The sequence below is a fragment of the Calypte anna genome, chromosome 1 (genome assembly GCF_003957555.1).
Source record: "Calypte anna isolate BGI_N300 chromosome 1, bCalAnn1_v1.p, whole genome shotgun sequence".
Lineage (NCBI taxonomy): Eukaryota > Metazoa > Chordata > Aves > Apodiformes > Trochilidae > Calypte > Calypte anna.
The window spans coordinates 29,820,003-29,838,355 of record NC_044244.1 but is presented as its reverse complement, the minus strand read 5'-3'; the positions used below and the strand labels follow the sequence as shown (position 1 = coordinate 29,838,355).

Sequence of the window (18,353 nt, the reverse complement as noted above, 5' to 3'; positions counted from 1 at the left end):
CCTCATTTTAAATTAGATTATGCTCATCTTGCTATATATATATTGAACAAGTTCTTTCTTTCTTTTATTAGCTCCTTGATTTGAGTGGAAAATTAGAAGTATCTACACATGCACACAATAACTAGGGGTTGAAAATGATCCAAGACGATCCCCTAACCTAAGACAAGAACTGATGGCAACAACAGATGGTTCAGGCAAACTTACACAAAGGGACGTTCTTGTGCCATGTGTTGTGGCTGGTTATTAGATCTCCTAAAGGGTGGTGTAGCACTGAGATAGAACAGGCACTCAGTAGACAGAGTACGTGATGTGCAGTCAAATGGATTGATTTGTCTAGTGAATCTAATAAATGGATCTTGCTAATGCTGAGCAGGGAAAAATATTCCTCAGCCCCTATTCATTAGCTCATCCTCATTAAAAGAATGCCTGCTCGCCAGAAAATCAAAAAGGCCTCCAGTCCTCCCTGCAGAAGACTCTACAATGCATAAACATTGGTTTCTCTCTCTTTGTCTGTTTTCAAACAGCAGCACTGCTAGCAGTTGTATTTCTGATCCCCAATTTATGTTGCTTATTTTTCACTCTTCCTTGATTATCATCAATACCCCTGTCTCTTCTGCAATGTAAAACTGTGTCCTGCTTTCCAGTCACTCTCTTACCACCCATTGTTTTTCATTTACATCAATTATATACTGATTTTCTGAGGATGGCACAGCCTACCACACTGTGCCTCAGTCATTGCACTCCTCTGGGCTCCTACTCCACTACTTCTCCTTATAGAGTAACTGCAGGGCATCTGGGAGCCTTGTTGGGCAAAGCCCCTCCAAATTCATTCTTTGTTCTTAAGAAGGTTAAAAAGCCCATTTTTTTCCACTATTCTTGAGTACTATGCCTATAATTCACATCAAATATTTGATGCTTACACACATTTTCCCCCTTCTCCTTTTCCTTTTTTATTCACTTGGAAGAGAAAAATACATTCATCATGTGCACATCCCATCTTCTCTCACCTTACACCTTCTAGTCACTGCCCATGAGATCATTTACTTCATCTTGTTCCATAAAACACTAGGGCTTCAAACAGTCTCACTCAGACCTGCTTGAGACCTTTTTTATTCCTGCTGTCTGTTTGCTCTCTCTCAGTATTCCAGTTCGGCATCTACATCCAATTTTGAAAAGCTTTCCATCCCTCCATCTGCACTTCATACTGGTCCATTTAACTTCCCTCATTCTATAGCCAGCAGGTAACTTGTATTCATCTTTTCCCTTCAGGTTTTTAATCTGATCACTTAGACTTCTGTGTTTTCTGAGGCCTCATCTTGACTGAGTCCTGGGCTCCTCGTTGTTTCCTCCTCGATACATTTTCTTCCCTTCTTTTTCTTCCTGGTGAACTTGTGACTCACCTGCTGGCTCCTGGATTTATCTTTGAGTGCTCCTTTTTCCCCTGCTGTGTGAGAGTTTCAGATGGCTGTGCCACTGGGTACCCTCATCTATCTTATTCCTGTACAGTGCCATGTGCTGTGATTGTTTATATCAGCAGTTAAAGACTCCTGTCAATTCACACCTGCATTCTTTTGCAGAGCTACACTCCTTCTGCATAGCTTGAAGGTAAAACCAGTCTATTTACCCCTATTTAACCTCTTCTCTTTTTCATTCCCTACTGTTATTAAAATACTGTCTCACAGAATGCAAGGGTAAGGTACTTTTTATCTATATATACCATCCATTTGAAAACTGCAATTCTACTATATTTGAGGGTATTTAACTGTCTACTTCTGGTTAGATGACTGATGGAAGAATGGCTCTGAGTGGCCTTTTGCCAGATGAGAATAACCGAAGTTATGAAAAGATATTAGCATAAATCATAGCAAAGGCATCTAAAAGCACAAGAGATTTGAAAATGAAATAAGCTGCTAATTCCCCTGGAGAGTAATTTTAGATAAAAGATCTCTGAAGCTACATTAGGTATTACTTAGTGCCACAAAAAGTTGCTGAAAGCCATGAGAAACAGCAGGTCTCCTTGACTCATAAGATAGATACAGGTTCCTCCTTTCCCTGGGACATTTATAAATGGATGATATAGATACAGGCAGATAAAAAGATGTATATGTATATACATGTATATGCAAAAAGAAGTATGTGGTTAAGAACATGTTAGCATATATTTATTACACAGAAGCAGTTCATTGGGTGGCTGTGTTACAGTCTGTAAGATTACATACCTGTTATATGTATGTGATATTCTTCTTTTAAGATCGTTTGGAAATAAGGTACTTTGAACTGCATGTGTGCAGATGGCAAACCTGGAAGATTCACTTCAACATCACCCATAAAATGTGGAAACTCCCAGTCCTGTTGAAAAGAAGAAAAATGAGATCTTAAATATAAGTTTTCACAGTATATTTTTGCCCTTTAAAATGGCTTAAATTAATATAAGGGAGATTTGATTTTTAAGCCTCCCATTATTGGATTTTTGTACTTTAAATTTGACTGAACCACTTGAAATAGTATACCTTACTTATGTTAGATATTGCAATATGATTTTTATTTCAGCTTCATATATGTTTTAAAAGTTCACCTTAGATGATAATATTGAACTTTCTGTGCCAGTTGATAGTACCAAATAGCCAAAGTATATGAATATGCTTATATAATATAGCAGCCTTACAGTACTACCTGCAACTTCTGTTACTTATTTGGCAAACAGCTTACAGGTAAGAAATTGGCGAAGTCCTGAAACTTTCAAACATTTTGTGTGTTTGTATTCTACTTTTTCAACTTACAGGGTGTCTTCTGTATTTGTCCTTAACACATCCAAATAAACACTCCTTGGAAGTGTAGGCATGATCTGCCTGAATCAATCCAAGCACAGTTTTCTCCACTGCTGTATTTCAGCTGACGAGGTAATGCTGGAAAAGTGGAAGCCCTTACCCCTCATTATGCATATTTTTGTAGGACATGGTCACCCAGCTGAGGAGGAGCTGTACTGAAAGGAATTTTTTGCTTGGTTATCTGCACCCACCATCAGTCACTTGAAAATGGCTTTAATGGCATGGCTCATTAGAGCCAAAACTGGAAGCTTAGTAGTAGTCCTGGAATCAGTACAATTACTGCCAGAGCGGTTACTTGGTGCACTGCAGACTGCTGGGGATCTGCTCCTCATCACATACTGGCCCTGTTTCCACGCATATCCCTGGATTTGTATTCCACAAGTTAGTGCAACAAGCACCTGAATTACTAAAATTAAGGAATCTGAAATGTGAGGAGCTTTGAGAGTGACTTGGGCTTCCTTCACATGAAAATCATTCTGCACAGACATCTCCCCAAGAGCACCAGTTCAATTTTTTTTCCAGTTTTATAGGGCTGAAAAGTTTCTACTAGGGTAAGGAAAAAAATATTCCAAACTAAGAATAATCTCTGAAACATAAATCTCTCTATGTAACTTAGCTTCCAAGAACTACTAAGTGGTCTGACATTTTCTACAATGAAAGAAAAATGGAAGAATTTTATCAGCAGGTAATAGAATGGCTCAAGCACTAAGAGCATCTGATTTGTGCTAACTCTTTGTGATACTGGGATAAATGGATTAATAGGAGTACAAGCAAAGAGAAAACCTGACCCTCTGCACCTGGTTCTCAGTGTTCACAGATAGACAAAGCGACAGTATACAGATGCAGAAGATAAAAGAAAGATGGATGGTCTCCTTTTTGCCTTGTCACTAATTCAACACATGCACTTCTGGTCACAAGGAAAGGTGATAAAGGCCCAGCTGCACAATCCCTCACAGAGCACCTGCAACCATCCCCTTGCAGGCAGTAGACATTCAAACAAGTTCCCAGAGATAAAAATTTTATGGCTATACTCTCTCATTTCAGAGTATCTAATATACATCTCTGGACTGGTGTCTCATGTTAAGTCATACATACTCTCACCTAGGAATAAATAGGAAGAAATACACTACATATTCCTGAAGATAAACCAATGGAGAGCTCTGGACTCTGTACTAGAAATAAGTAAATGTGGGATTATAAGTCCAGCCTCATGCTCATCTTGACCCACTGCTCCTACTGTGACTTCTGCTGATTTGGAGACAAAATGCCAGTATACAGAATTTAGTACTGGTCTGTGTTTTTGCACCTGAGTTTTATAAAAAAGTTTAGCATTTTTTCTGATCCATAAGAATATTAACTGATATGAGCATCCAGAATGCCAGCTTTGTCAGAAGTGCTGTTTACTATATTGTTTGTCTCAGCAAACAGCTACAAAGACTGAAAAAGATTTCATAAAACAAAAGCACAACAGAGAGATCTAACCCCTGAAGTGTGCTACTGTTCCCATTATAACAGAAAGGTGAGCAGAAGGCCTGTCAGAAAAATACATATTTGAACTCCAAAGTATGGCTACCTTTTAAGTGCACATTATTTCATTTTTTCTACACATATACCCCACACCGTATAAAGCACACATGAATTGTATCATGACCTCTCTTAGTCTCTAGCCCTGTTCCAATAATACAGTATTGCCCTTGCTAGGGAGATAGGCACAGAATAGCACTGGAAATCAGTGTCTAATAAAGTCTGTGATTTCAGAACGCTCCTCCTGGAAATAAAATAAAAAACTAACCAAACAAGAAAACCAACCAACCAACCAAATAAAAACCCCCAAAAAACAAAACCAAAACAAACAAAACAAAAAAGCCCCCCAAAATAAACCAAAACACAGTAAAATGTGTTTGTAACCAATATTAAAAAAGGAAACTAAAATAATGAGTTAAACCTACTGATTTCCATGAAAGTCACAACAGCCACAGCACTTGTGAAATGAAGCTTCAATTCAGGTGATTAAATACGCTCTGGAGTTTCATTTGGCTCACAGTGTTTGGTCAGTGTGAGCGTTTACTGTCCGTGTCGTGACATTATCACTTGTGGACACACAGCTGCAGTATCATTATTGTGTGGGAGAAGAGCAGATGAATATTAACTTCCTGGGCTAATGCCAATATCAGGTTGTCATTTCCAAACACCCAGAAGTGCCTATTTTGCTATCCAGATTCTAAGAAAATGCTATCCAAAGTCTTTTCAAAATCTTTTAATTACATTATCATTTTTTTCCTTGCTGACAAGCAGAAGAAAACTTAATTTCAGCATTACCTAGGAAAATGTTCTTCCAATAAACTCAGGGTGCCTAGGAGAAACAAAATACCTCATTTGTTAATAGGCACAAGTGTACAAGACCATAAATCTAATCATTTTTCTCCCTGGAACACAGGGTCTTCTTCATGGTGTCATACACAGTATTTTCTCTCTGTGGTCTCTGATATCAGTCTGTGCTCATCTCTGGGACACGTGGCATGCCCTATGTTCTTTAAGTCCTCATAATTACATTGCTTATGTTGCATTTAAGTTGGTCATCATTATGCAAAGCTCACTGGATCAGCTTTAGTCCTTATTGCTGAGCTGTCTGTACTCTGCCATATCTTGGATCTTATTAGGAACGGGGCCCAAAATACCATATTTACACTGTAACTCTACTTGCAGAGTTTGAAAAATAAAGCTATACAACTGCACTGTTAGCTCATATTTTTCTCTCTCATATTGCATGAACAGATTGTTGCTTCTTTAAATCCATTCAAATTTCTGATATTCATCTACTTCAGTGGTTTCCAGCCCGGGGGGTCTGCAGCATAGCTCCCTGCAGTTTATGAAGAAGAAACCAACCCAGGGCCAGAAGGCTTAAATCAGCAGCACAGAGGTCTCTAACCTCACTGGCAAGTTTTGTGGGATGTGCAAATCAAATGAGGTTATTGCCTCATTTCACTCTAGTCATGAGGAAAGGGCAGCTAGAGGATGAATTTGAGATCACTGCAGGGTTCACCCTAGTGTTTCAATGGGCAAAAGGAGCACCTTTGATTGCCACCAGCTCCCTCATTAAACCCAGAAGCACAGATAAAACTGGACACTACAAAAGAGGAGGTCATGGTATTTTGATTTTTTTCCCTTTGCTTCTAGTTCCACATGCCAAACAAATGCAGACACTCCCTGCTTCATCACCAGGTATTGGTTTAAGACCCTACCAGGGGAGCTGGCAGCACTGATCTGACATCTTTTTAAGTAAAGATATCTTCAGTAATGATAACTGAGCATCAAGCCACGATTTCTGATATGGCCCAGCCCTTCCCTGCCACCACCTGAGGGAGAGAGAAAGCATTTCCTGGGGAAACCCTGTCCTGATCCTGAGCCAGGACACACAACTGCCCTGGGGCTCCAGGCAAGGCAGCCCAGGGGCACATGTGGAACACCCAACACCCTTACCTGGCTGCAGGATTGCTCCTTGCTCTTTGGCATTTTTCATTGCAGGCTCTGGGACGTGTTTTCCAGCCCCAGAGGACCAAGACCAGGTGCCAGCAGGATTCAACAAGGATCACCAGCTGTCTAGGAGGGCAAGGGTAGCCCGCCACTAACTGCATCCCATGCTACAAACACAAACGACCCCACAGCCCTCAGCCCCTTTGCATTGAAGGAAAACTGCTTCAGAGAAGGTGGGACCAGGCTTAAAAATCAGTAATGGTTAATGGTAAACAAATGGGCCACATTTTCATCTCTCCTCCTGTCTGATTGTAGCTCATGGAGTGTTTGGTACACAGCAAGTAGGAGATAACACTAAACAATTATATAAACACTGTTCAGACATAATGAGAGAGGATAAATGAATACTGAATATTTCTGTTTTAAGTAGTGATGATCTATGCTATATTTAATACTAGGAAGTCATTTGTAATTTAAACCCCTGGGAATAATAAATAAAAATAGAGGGAAGGAACTGAGAAAATGCATATATGAATGTGTATATTTGTGTATATTGCCTGTAGCAATTTTTATTTAATTTATTAAAATCCTTTTAACTCATGAAGTAGAAGACTGTGAGGTTTTAGGTACCTTTGCATCTTTTAGATGGCTTTCTTTCAATTCTCAAAACAAGGCAAACAGGCAGACAGCTAGAGGAAATTTAAGTAGAGGCAATGGCTGTATAATTCTGCCAGTGTTTGAAGTAAGAGATGAACAGCTGGAATTCAGAGTCAACTCAGAGTCAGTCCAGCTCCTCTGTGGTTATCACTGCCTACACTGCAGTGCTGCAACTTGCAGTGATCTCTGGAGCTGTGCACTGCTAAAGTACAAACAGCTTTTAAATATTTCATTCAAAGATATATAACAAGGAGAGGCAACAGACATGACCAGAATTCACTTTCATGCCTATGAGATCAAATCTACCACTGAGTTTCTGAACTTCTGTTCTTTATTCTTTGTTTCTCCCTTATTTAAATGGGAAGAAAGGTTGATAGACATTGTGGGGTTTAGCCCTCACTAAATGAAAAATATATTCTTGACACTGACACCTGTAGACTTCTATGGCCTCAGTGAAGCAACTTAGTTCCCACAGTGAAATGACACTTTACAAAAGACCTCCTACTTCATGTTGGTACTACCAGTGGCAATCTATTCACAGTTCCAAATCCAGTAAGTCCTATTTGATCTGCTCACCTGTTTTGGCTTCACCTGCTTGGATTGTTACTTGCAATGACAGTCACAAAATCCCATCAGGAACCATTGCACAAAGTAGCTACTTGCAGACACAGCTACACCTTTTGCATCTTAGTCTTTATTTAAAGGATTCAAAATAAGAAAAATCCACTGTAACAATGGAATAAGTGCTTCAGTTGAGCTTTCAGCTGCTCAGAGGACTGGAGACAGCTTCCAGGACCAAACACTGCTGCCGTTCAGCATCTTCTCCTCCTCAGTCTTTGCTTAGTTTCTTCAAGCTCTTGGCCTTTCACTGGAACCACCACTGCAAAACTTGCTTTTTTATCCCTTATTTGAGAAAATGACAACAAGACAGCAGTAACCTCCTTCAGAGCTAAAGCAGCCATACAACCTCTTTTTAAGTGTGTGCTTGGCCTTGAATGAGCCCTCACATTAGAAAAAATCATTACTGAATCTTTTAGCCTATTATCCAAATTTGCTTATTTAAAGGCAACAAATCCCAGGCCATCCAAGTTCCAAACCTTCTGCACTTAGAATTTCCATGTTAGTGCATTTTGAGCCCAAACACAGCTGTGTATGCACATGTCCTCAAAACAGTGACCACTGTTACTGAAATATCTGAATTGGTATTTAGTTTTTCCACAAAGAGCTCAAAGCAATCTCAGAATTTCAGACCATCTAAAGTAAGAAATGCTTGCATTTCACTGAAAGACACTTATTTTGTCTGAAAAACCTGCCTGTTATTTCCTGGCAGATGCCTGCTTTGTGATAGACTGCATTCCCTGCCTCTCCCCAGTGTCTGTAGCTTGAGTATCATCTATTCAGTCCTCACAACACGGCAGAGCCTTGATATTGCAGATCTGTTCTGCATAACATATCACAGATATGACAATTCCTATCAAACCCCAAAGCTACAATCTTTATCATGGCTCTCATCATTTGCCATTCAGTTACATCAGCATCTTTCCCTCTGGCCTTCACAAGTGCAGTCCTCCACCAATACAGAACTGCTGCTCCAAAGACCATTCTCCTACTCTTGTTTCTTTGACCATGTCACTCTTCTCTTTGATCAAAGAAAATATAGGCCACTTCATTTCATATTCAAATCCCTTCAGATCTTTCACTACCCTAGGTACTGACTGTCTGTATGACAGCTGCTCCTTAAAGTCAGCCTGTAAATTCAGGCAGTGAATCTTTTCTCTGTTTAAAGAAACTTTCCCCTTGCAATTCCCTAATAGCTGTAAGAGCTTTCTCCTTTCTTATGCTCCTTTATAATTCTTCCCTGGTATGAGAAAACATCAGGATGTCACTCATTAGGTGTCCTGGATCATCTGTCATCCTGACCAATGAATTCACTGTTGTTTTCACCCACCTGTCTAACACACCAAAACTCTTGGCTCTTCTTTAGCAATGGAATGCTCTAGGACTGGAGCTGTATTTTGTCTTTGAGCATTATCTAGCACAATACTTCCCCAGTTCATAGTGACAAATATGCTATTTCCTTCATAGGACAAATACTGCTAGGACTATTCATTCTTTCTGTTACATTAGGAGCAAATTGTGTTTGCAAACAAGACAGTGCACAGGGAAGGACAGACACTAGAAAGTCTCACATCTTCAGATGTGTAGTGACCAGGAACAGTAATTATTATTTCCCACTGAGGGCAAAGCTCCTGTTAATTAAAGCTACCCTTTAAGTTTCAGCTGCTCATAAGAGTCAAAGACCAGCAAGGTGATACAACATTTTCCATGTCAGAGGTGCAGCAGACATCATTAGGCACAGCCTCTCTGCACACCCAGGATGCCCCAGGGGCAAGTCCACAACTTTTTCCATCAGGCAAATGCTAACTCTCAATCTCAGTAACACTGTGAGGTTCCTCTCCTTCATACCTCACACCTGTTGATTAGTTATTCACAAGGGCTGAAAATGCTGGTTACAAATAAAAGCTGCTAAAGTAAATGCGTTTTGAATTTGCCTCTGAGTTTCTGCAGTTTTTGCAAGCTTTTACTCTTGCTTTACTGTCTGACTTGAATCTGATGTTGGTTGAGCTAAATAGCTATCAGATAATTTATCTGGATGAGAAACACCAGGGTGAGCTTTTTCACTTAATTCATGAGCAGCTAAATGAAGTGGTAGTGTTCAATATTGTGTACCTGCAAGAAACAAAGAAATCAGCTCCTGCAAAGTAACTATGCCTTATTCCCTATATGAAATTTCTTTAAACCACCAGCAAGTCATTCATAAGGGTTTTCATAGCTACCTCAGCAACACACTTTATGAAAGCCATTTCTGCTGCAAAGGAGAAATGAACATTTACTAATAATATGCAATACTTATGTTTACATATTTCCTGAGACTACAGCTTGCTGTCAAGGGAAATCACTCAGGAAAGAGCAGCCAATCTTTCTGCTACCCTAGAAGACCAAATTTCTTACTAGGATGTGGAGAATAAAAATAAACTTTAAATGCCTTGTTATGTGATCAGCTTCAACAATATGAGTACTTACACACGAACACACATACCGTGGCATTGTGGCAAATATACCCACATTGCAACTGAACAATAATGTGAAATCTGGAAGTTCTAAACACTGCTAATGTTATTTGTACCTATTTGAGAGCAATGAGCTCTACTTGCAGCTCTGAAGTCATTTTGCACTAAAGGAACTGTCTTCAGCTAATTTCAGCTGCATTTCAAGTTATAGTGTCCCTTTCTCTTTTCATATACCTACACACATGGATTTCCTTGCTGTCTGATATTTAAATCTTAACAGTGTTTTTTAGTGTTGCCTAAACCAAAGAAGATAAATTTGCAGCAAATACCTGAGCAGATCTTTTCCTCTCTATGAGCTTTACAACATAATAAAAATGGTGTTAGTGAAGTGAAGAGAATCTGAAGCCTGGGGATTACTGTATGTTGTTCACTGTGGATGGAAAATATATCAGCTGCCTCAGAGTTAGAAATGGATGACTGAGGAGCCATTCTCTTCTGGAGAAAATTCTTTCTGATCATACATGCTCTGTGGAGTTCTGCCACCACCTGTTTTGAGAAAATTTGGGGCTGTTTACAGACAAAACTATAAAACTACCCTTTGGTACTAAGCCTGACCTGAAGTGGCAGGTTTGGAGCAATGGTTTCTGTTTGAAACTTTCATCCAATTTGTTTTGATTTAGCTGTAACTGTAAATTACACATGTGCTTATGCAGGGTTCAACTGGCTGTGATTAAGGTAGTGAAACAATAATGATAATTTTCTATTGAAGAAAAAACCAGGATTATATGATGTATTTGAATCATACTGAGAAAATTAACAGAGCTTAAGAAGAACACAGAAAGGAAGAACATGTCAGAAGGATGTCAGGTAGGGATAGGACTAGGGGAATGGACTCAAACTAGAGGAGGGTAGATTTAGATTGGAAGTTAGGAAGAAGTTCTTCACCATGAGGGTGGTGAAACACTGGCACAGGTTGCCCAGAGAAGTGGTGGAAGCCCCATCCCTGGAATTATTTAAGGCCAGGCTGGACAGGGCTCTGAGCAACCTGATCTAGTGGATCTCTGTCCATGGCAGGGGGTTGGTACTAGATGATCTTAAAGGTCCCTTCCAACACTGAAAATTATATAAACATTGGATGCATATGGAATGAAGGGAGACACATATTTCATGAATTTAGAGAAAAGTCAGTGCAAATTACCTTTCCTTCAAAAAATCAGCAGTAAATCTTTTCCAGAACTATTTTTCTCCCCATAATTGCACTTAAGTTTTTGAGTCATGAACAACAGTAATATGAAATATATTTGGTCTTCCCAGCTCCCTCCCTTGTTTTGCAGTTTAAGTTAAAATAATTTTCTGCACCCTCAGTTTTAGCCTGCTAATAGGATTAGCTGCAGCAGCATCCTGTACTTGCCAAGGAATTGCCTTCATTTACTGAAAGCAATATATCCTGTTCCTTAACTCCTCCACCACACTCCCTCTCTACTTCCAATTTTATCTTCAGAAGCTGTGGTGAGGCCATTAGGCACATCTGTTTCAGAAGTAACAGCAGCTTGTTTGGTATCATTTGCGGTGGCAGTAGGAAAATACATACATTATGCTTGCATAGCCACTATGTAAACACATCTGGGTAGCAAAAGAGGATAAAAGGAAACACATAAAGCGTGGAAGGCATGGATGTAAAAATAAAATCAGTTTTGCTTGCATATCAGTATCTCTGGAATGTGTTTTCAAACTGTTATCAACAATCTAGGACACAAGTGAAAATGTATATATATTATATGGGCGTTTATTTTGTCCATCCTCATTTTCATGATAAAAGCTGCCAAACCAGCCTCTCACATTCATTTTGTTCATTAGATTGCCATTCCTCAGGATGGGAACAAGCACACAGATACCTCCCTTGTAGCTACCAACTTTTAGGGGTCCTGAGGTTCAGGATGAGGTATATTGAGGATGCTTCAGCTCAGTCCCACTCCAGAAGCCTGAGGAACCACTCACAGATTGTCAGCACATTTTGCTTTCTCACACTGAAGTTCCTCGGAATACATAAGCCCTGGCTGACAATGATGTCTGGCCTAATGACCTCTGAATATCTTTACTGTGTTTGGCATGATCTACCTACTTTTTTCCATGAATCATAATAATTTTAATAATCATATAAGACAGCTTCTCTCAAGTCCTTCACCAGGTCAAGAAACTAAACAGCAGAATGGTCACTGAGCTGCTCTGGTGAAGTGCATCATCATCAGATGGGAGCATCTGAAATTAAAATTGGGTACAAACCATTACCTATTTCAATTTGAATGGAATGGTGAGTCCACTCTTCTGATAGAAATGGACTGGGAAAATTCCTGGAAAGTGCAAATCCATGAAAAAAAAATCCAACAAAACAAAACCAAAAAAAGTCCACAGTTAAGATACTTCTTAACTGTGCTGGTGTGAAATACAGACTCAGTCTGATGCATGAGATACAGACTGTCAGATTCAGTAACAACAGCCCCCCCAGGAAACTAGGGCTGACCACAGAACTAAAGCTGTCAGATCAGAGTCTTCAGCAGTTTGCAGGGACCAGAGGGATTTCTGCCTTACAGAGACTGAGAGGCTGAACAGCAACTGGGGCTTCACCAACCATCTAGATAAGGAAAAAGACCTATGAACATAGAGGCTCCTTCCACCATTTGAACACAAGGGAGAGACAGTGAAAGATAAAACCAGAGGTTCTCACACTGGCAGTGCTTTCAGGTGATTTCTGGTGAGTACCAAACTCAGCCCTGGATCATGGCTTCAAAGTGATGTGCAGTGTTTTCATAAGTGTATTAAATTCTAACTATATTACTCTATTATAGTAATAGTTTCCCATTTTCTAAACTAACACTTTCCTCAGTTATTAAGCAGTTTACTGAATTAGACACCAACATGCTCATCAACAATATACAGAAGCAAAATTATAGGAAAATTCAGTTAAGTACCATTATAAGACCTTTGTCATAAGATAACCTCGTTTCATTGTAGTGCACATCATTTGATTAACAGGACTTTGGAAAAAAGTTAAGAAAATAAACATCTCCCTATGTAAGTAGAGGTCTGCCAGTTTTATTATTTTCAGTAATTATAGGAGGCTGTATAAAACTAGTGTGCAGCTTGGATTATTAGACTGTATCTTCCATATAGACCATGGCATTACATTAGTCATTCACTGCAGTTCAATGACATGAAATATCCTCTTATTACAGAGAACTTATATCACTTTGAAGTTGCAGAAATTATTTACTTAAGCTTTTCCCTTCCCATCTGCCCTCCCCACTCCAAAAATCCATTCATTTTCTTACCCCTTAGGGAAATGCTGCCATTACTCTATGTTATGCAAACATAAACTATGTGCCTTAAAGAATGAACAAAATCATAAACCCAAAAATATAGCCTTCGATGTGAATAAAAATTAGGGAAGATAACTCTTCTCTACAGCCTCCTCTCCAACCCCAATGCAAAAGCTCACTTCCTGAGTGTGAGAAAGGAATAATGCAATTTCAGCTTTTTATACCAGAGCAATACATCTGCCTTTGCCAAGCACATGCAGAAAACATGAACTTCATCCTAAAAGGTTTTCAGTGTTTAGAAAACTCCTGGGAGAACTTGTCAAAAACACAGTGAACCAAGTTCTAATTGCACAAACTCACCCTGGTCTTGACAAACACAATGGTTTGGTTTGAATTTCAAAACTGTTCCCATCAAAGTCCTTGGGAGCAGAGAGAATTTTGTTAAGGTGTCTTTTTGAATCTCAAAGACACAATCAGAGGCTGGTGGTGTGCAATGAATAAAGTCTTCTCCCAGTGAGATTTACATCTAAATATAGCAACTATGCTGATCACAAAGAAAGGCTGAATTATAATTTTTTTTAAAATGACAGATGGAACAGGGTGGACAACCTCAAACAGTTTGAAAACACAGAAATGCAGTGTAGATAAGAAACCACATATAACAGCACTTGGCATAAGCATATCCCAACTAACAGACCCTTCTGAAAGATGCCCTCCTGCAACCCTTCTAGTCAGTCTTTACCGCAAGTCACTCTTTACTAGTCAGCCACTGCTACTTTTGGAAGATAACTTGCAAATTTCATTCCACAGAGAATTTTCTTTTGTAGTGAGATGAGGCAACCAGGTGCCACTAATTACCAGGTAGTGGGCATGAGCTTGTGTTAAGCCCACCTGTGCCTGATTAGGACGGGCCCCAACTGCGCATGAGCAGGATTAGGGGGCCAATAAAAGGTGAGGCTTGAAGCACAGGCTTGGCTCATTCCTGAGCAAGCCAGTAGAGAGGCTGGCTGATTCCAGAGCAATAGCACCAAGCCAGGCTAATCAACCCTGAGGGCAATAGGCTCAGAGCACTATTCATGAGTTTCTGCTGGAACACCTGTTTGGACTTTGGAGCACCGTGCCCTAAGAGAGGTTCATCTTGCAACATTCTTTGGAGTCAATTATAAGTGCCCCTACTTTTGGAGAGAAAGATGGTCTCTTCCACTCTCTGTTGTTTCAGAGATTTGGCTCTTTTTCACCTACCCACATAACCTTAAATCTCCATAAGCTTTGACACTAACAGTAGCAATTACATGCTTTCCCCCTCAATGTATTTTCTTCCTAAACTTTCTCCTTAATATCAAGTAGTAGACTTAATTCAAGCAGTAGACTTAATTCAGTTAATAGTTTGTACTTCTCATTTTAAGAGCTTTCCTTACAAAAGTCTCAGAAAATAACATGTTGCCTGCTCTCAGAGACAACTGTTACAAGGGTAGTAAAGCTCTGCCTTTAGTTATGTATAATTACAAAATTACGTGCCAGTTTTTAAAAGGGTTAACTCAGCAAATGGGAGAGAAAGGCAAAAAGGTAAAATCAAAGAATATGCACAAAAAATGCAGGTTATCATATTTCCTAATTAACTCCATCAACATTAATTTCTCAGCAGATGCAATGTGCTGCTTGTAGATAAACACATGGCTTCCAAACTTCCAAGTGTGACTCCAAAACTTTTAATTGCTGGCATCAATGAATGAAGTGAGCTACAACACAGCAGCTGAGTGATTACTTTCTCAGTGTGATTAATAGACCAGGTGGAGTTTCAAAGCAAGGTTCTGCATCCATATATGCACATAAAAGGAGAGGTAGATGTGTGTGTTTTCTGGTGTGTTCCTGTTTTACCAGCCAAATCCATACAATGTAGGCCATTACTGAAACCTTCTGGACAGAAAAATACAGAATTCAAGCATTAATTTCAATCGTTTCAAGAAATGCTAAATCAATTTTCTCATCAGAGAATCTGTTTTAAAGCAATTCACCAAGTCAAGATAATGAATGAGCTGTTCTTTCACAGCATTCCTCAAGGAGGAATTACCCAAATGATATGGTTACTTAATACGAACATTTATATAGGGACAGTCATTATGTGAATTATGTATTTTACATAATTTATTTCAACTTGCAGTTTATAGCAGCACTTTTATCTTTTTGCATTCAGTGATAAAAAAGGCATCAATTTTAATTCTCCTGCCATGTCTACAGAACAAATGTCTGCTAGTGAAGTTGTGCTCATTCAAACATATAATTGTATTTTGGAGGGTCCTGAGCAATTTACATTTACCAAAATAACAAATAGATGAAACCTGCATGCTTAAATGTACCAGTTTACATATATGAGAAATGCACCACAAAATATATTTAGGGCTGTCCTGGTTTGGGCCAGGATAAAGGTGGTTTTTCTGTTTCTGTACTTTTGCTTTTAGCTAAGTCCCTTGTAAGTAGTTGCATTTGCTGTTAATTAACAGCAAGTTTCTCATGCAGTGTGTGTGCTTTTAGGACTGATAACACTTGATGTTTCGGTGGTGACGTGAGAGTTATTGGGGGAAAGGGGGGAGGAATGTGGTTTCCATTTTCCTGTATATTTGTATATATTTAGTAATTTTACCTATTTATCACTACTGTTTCATTAAAGTTGTGTAGTTTAGTTTCCAACCCATAAGTCTCTCTCCCTTATTCTCTCTCCTTTCTCTATCAAGGAGAGACAGATTAATAGAGAGCGTCTGTTATTCGGTTTAATTGCCGGGCCAGTGTTAAACCATGACAAGGGCTGTGTTAGTCTGTAGCTGTGCTATCTCCCTCATGATGACTACTGGCCAGGCACTTCTGCTTTTAAAAATGTAAATTAACAGAGCCCAGACAGCAATGTCATTGCTACCATGTTTTTAAAAAGAAAATTGAGACTATTGCTTTCATATCTCCTCAAGACTCAGTATTTTTTTACACCTAGTTTGCATGTACGAAGCATGACTGCAAAGCATGCAAGTATGAAAGAAATATGAGCACATCAGATTATAATAAGTATTACTGCAGATTCAAAGTATCTATAATCAGCAATGGAGAGGTATAATGAAGGAAAGCTGTTTAGAACTACACCACAGGTTATTATTACAGCAATGTACTATTTAGGAATTAAAGAGCACTGGGCTATTGGTCTGCATCAGCATGTCTGACAACAGAGGCTGGCCAAATGTTCTGGTCTGGCCTAAAAGCAATTTCTGAATGCAAACCTTCAAAAGCTGAGTTATTAATAAAATAGGATTTGCTAATGTACTTTGGCAAAGACCCTGCTAGACATTGCTGAAAGGATCTGAGAGCTCCATCTCATAGGCTTTCCCACTGCAAATCAGATTCACAGAAGACACATTCCCCTGATCTGGGCTGTAAAAAACACCACCCAGGACAGAAATTTTTTTGCTTATGGCTTGGGCGGTCACTGTTGGAAGATAAGAAGGTTCTAAAGTAGCAGCACGGGGGATCTGTGAGGTTTGAAGACACAAAGCTCATTGTAACATTTCTTGTAATCTTGGTCACTATGAAGGTTGATCAAAGTATAGACTGCTCCTTAACAGTTATTTAAAATGATCAAACCTTTCAATAAAACCTCAAAATAACAGTTTCATGAAACATTTAGGATTTGACTGCTCCCCCCCCAAATGTTCATGGCTTTTCCCACCCTCATTTTAACTGCATTTCCCAGAGTGTCCTCTGAGTGTTCCTGCAGTCAGATATGAAAATTCTTCCTTCAAATGCTGAGTAAAAATAAGAGCACAGTATCACTCTTGTCACTCATGTATATTTTCTTGCAAGCATTTAAGGAACAAGCAGTACTATTTTAATTCTTGATAAACACATACACACCTGATTCTAAAGACTTAATTGTTTTCTATGGATCCTGACTAGGAGCATGGAAATCCTTATGTTAACAAAAAAAAAAAAAAAAAAAAAAAAAAAAAGCCCCATGAAGCAGGTTTTATTGACAGAAAATAGTTTTTCAAGGCTCACTACTTAATTGGTATCAATAAGAACATTCTACTTCCCTGAAAACAACATCAGAAAGCTTTCATTGATTTCCATGACATACAGTCAGTCATGCATCTGATTTATCAATTTCTCTTTTTATGAGTAGGATTCTGTGCAAAGATTTCTATCAGAACGTGTTGCCTTTTAGAACGAGATCACAGAGCAAAATTGATTTCATGTTCTCATCCTGAGTTTAATGTTATACAAATCTATAATTTCCCCATAAAAATATTAATAACTTTATTTCATTTTCTTATACAACATAAAGGCCCATCTAGCCTGTGTGCTGATATGGTTCTGTGTGATTATAGAGATATATTTATCCCACCTCCAAGGGAATTTGCATTTTAAATGCTATTCTTTATGACTCTCACTTCCTTTCTGCATTTCCAATTGTAAACTGTGTTTTATAAATTAAGAATACTGGTAATTGATAGAGTAAATAATTGCATTTGATGGATAATATTGTCCTGGCAGTGCCTTCAGCAATACTTACTGAGGTACCCTGTAGAAGAAACAACATAACTGTGTGTATTTGTATTAGGACACATTGTGGAAATTACTGACCAGCTCTGTATAGGCATTGAAAACTTATTGTTCAGATTATTTAAGTGTTCAAAGTTACTTATACTTACCTATAAGCACTATGTAAAGGAAAAGCAAGAGTACTATTACTATAAAAATGGATATGAAAATGAGGCTGAGCAATGAGGTTGAGTATCACCAGTAGGAATGAGGCATTTTGCCTGCAAATTTGCCTACAAACACAGTGTGTCAAGTTGGAGGCACTGTCTAAGTGGAAGCTAAAAATGGAGTGAGGATGGTGGAACAAAACATCCTGTAGTGCTGGGAAGAGCCTCACCTCTGTCAATCTGAAATGCAGCAGGTGAAGGGGGCAGAGCCTGTTCTTCCTTCTGGATTCCTACCAACCACAGAGAGAGAAAACTCTG

The 18,353-nt window shown here is 39.0% G+C and overlaps 1 protein-coding gene across 1 annotated transcript in view; it reads right to left on the bottom strand.

The window, feature by feature from the left end:
* TMEM117 (transmembrane protein 117) overlaps nucleotides 1-18,353 on the bottom strand; it is a 202,746-nt gene that overhangs the window by 5,968 nt on the left and 178,425 nt on the right. The window contains exon 7 of the mRNA XM_030454385.1: nucleotides 2,220-2,349. Coding sequence (XP_030310245.1) covers nucleotides 2,220-2,349 — 130 coding nt within the window. The remainder of the gene's footprint in view (nucleotides 1-2,219; nucleotides 2,350-18,353) is intronic.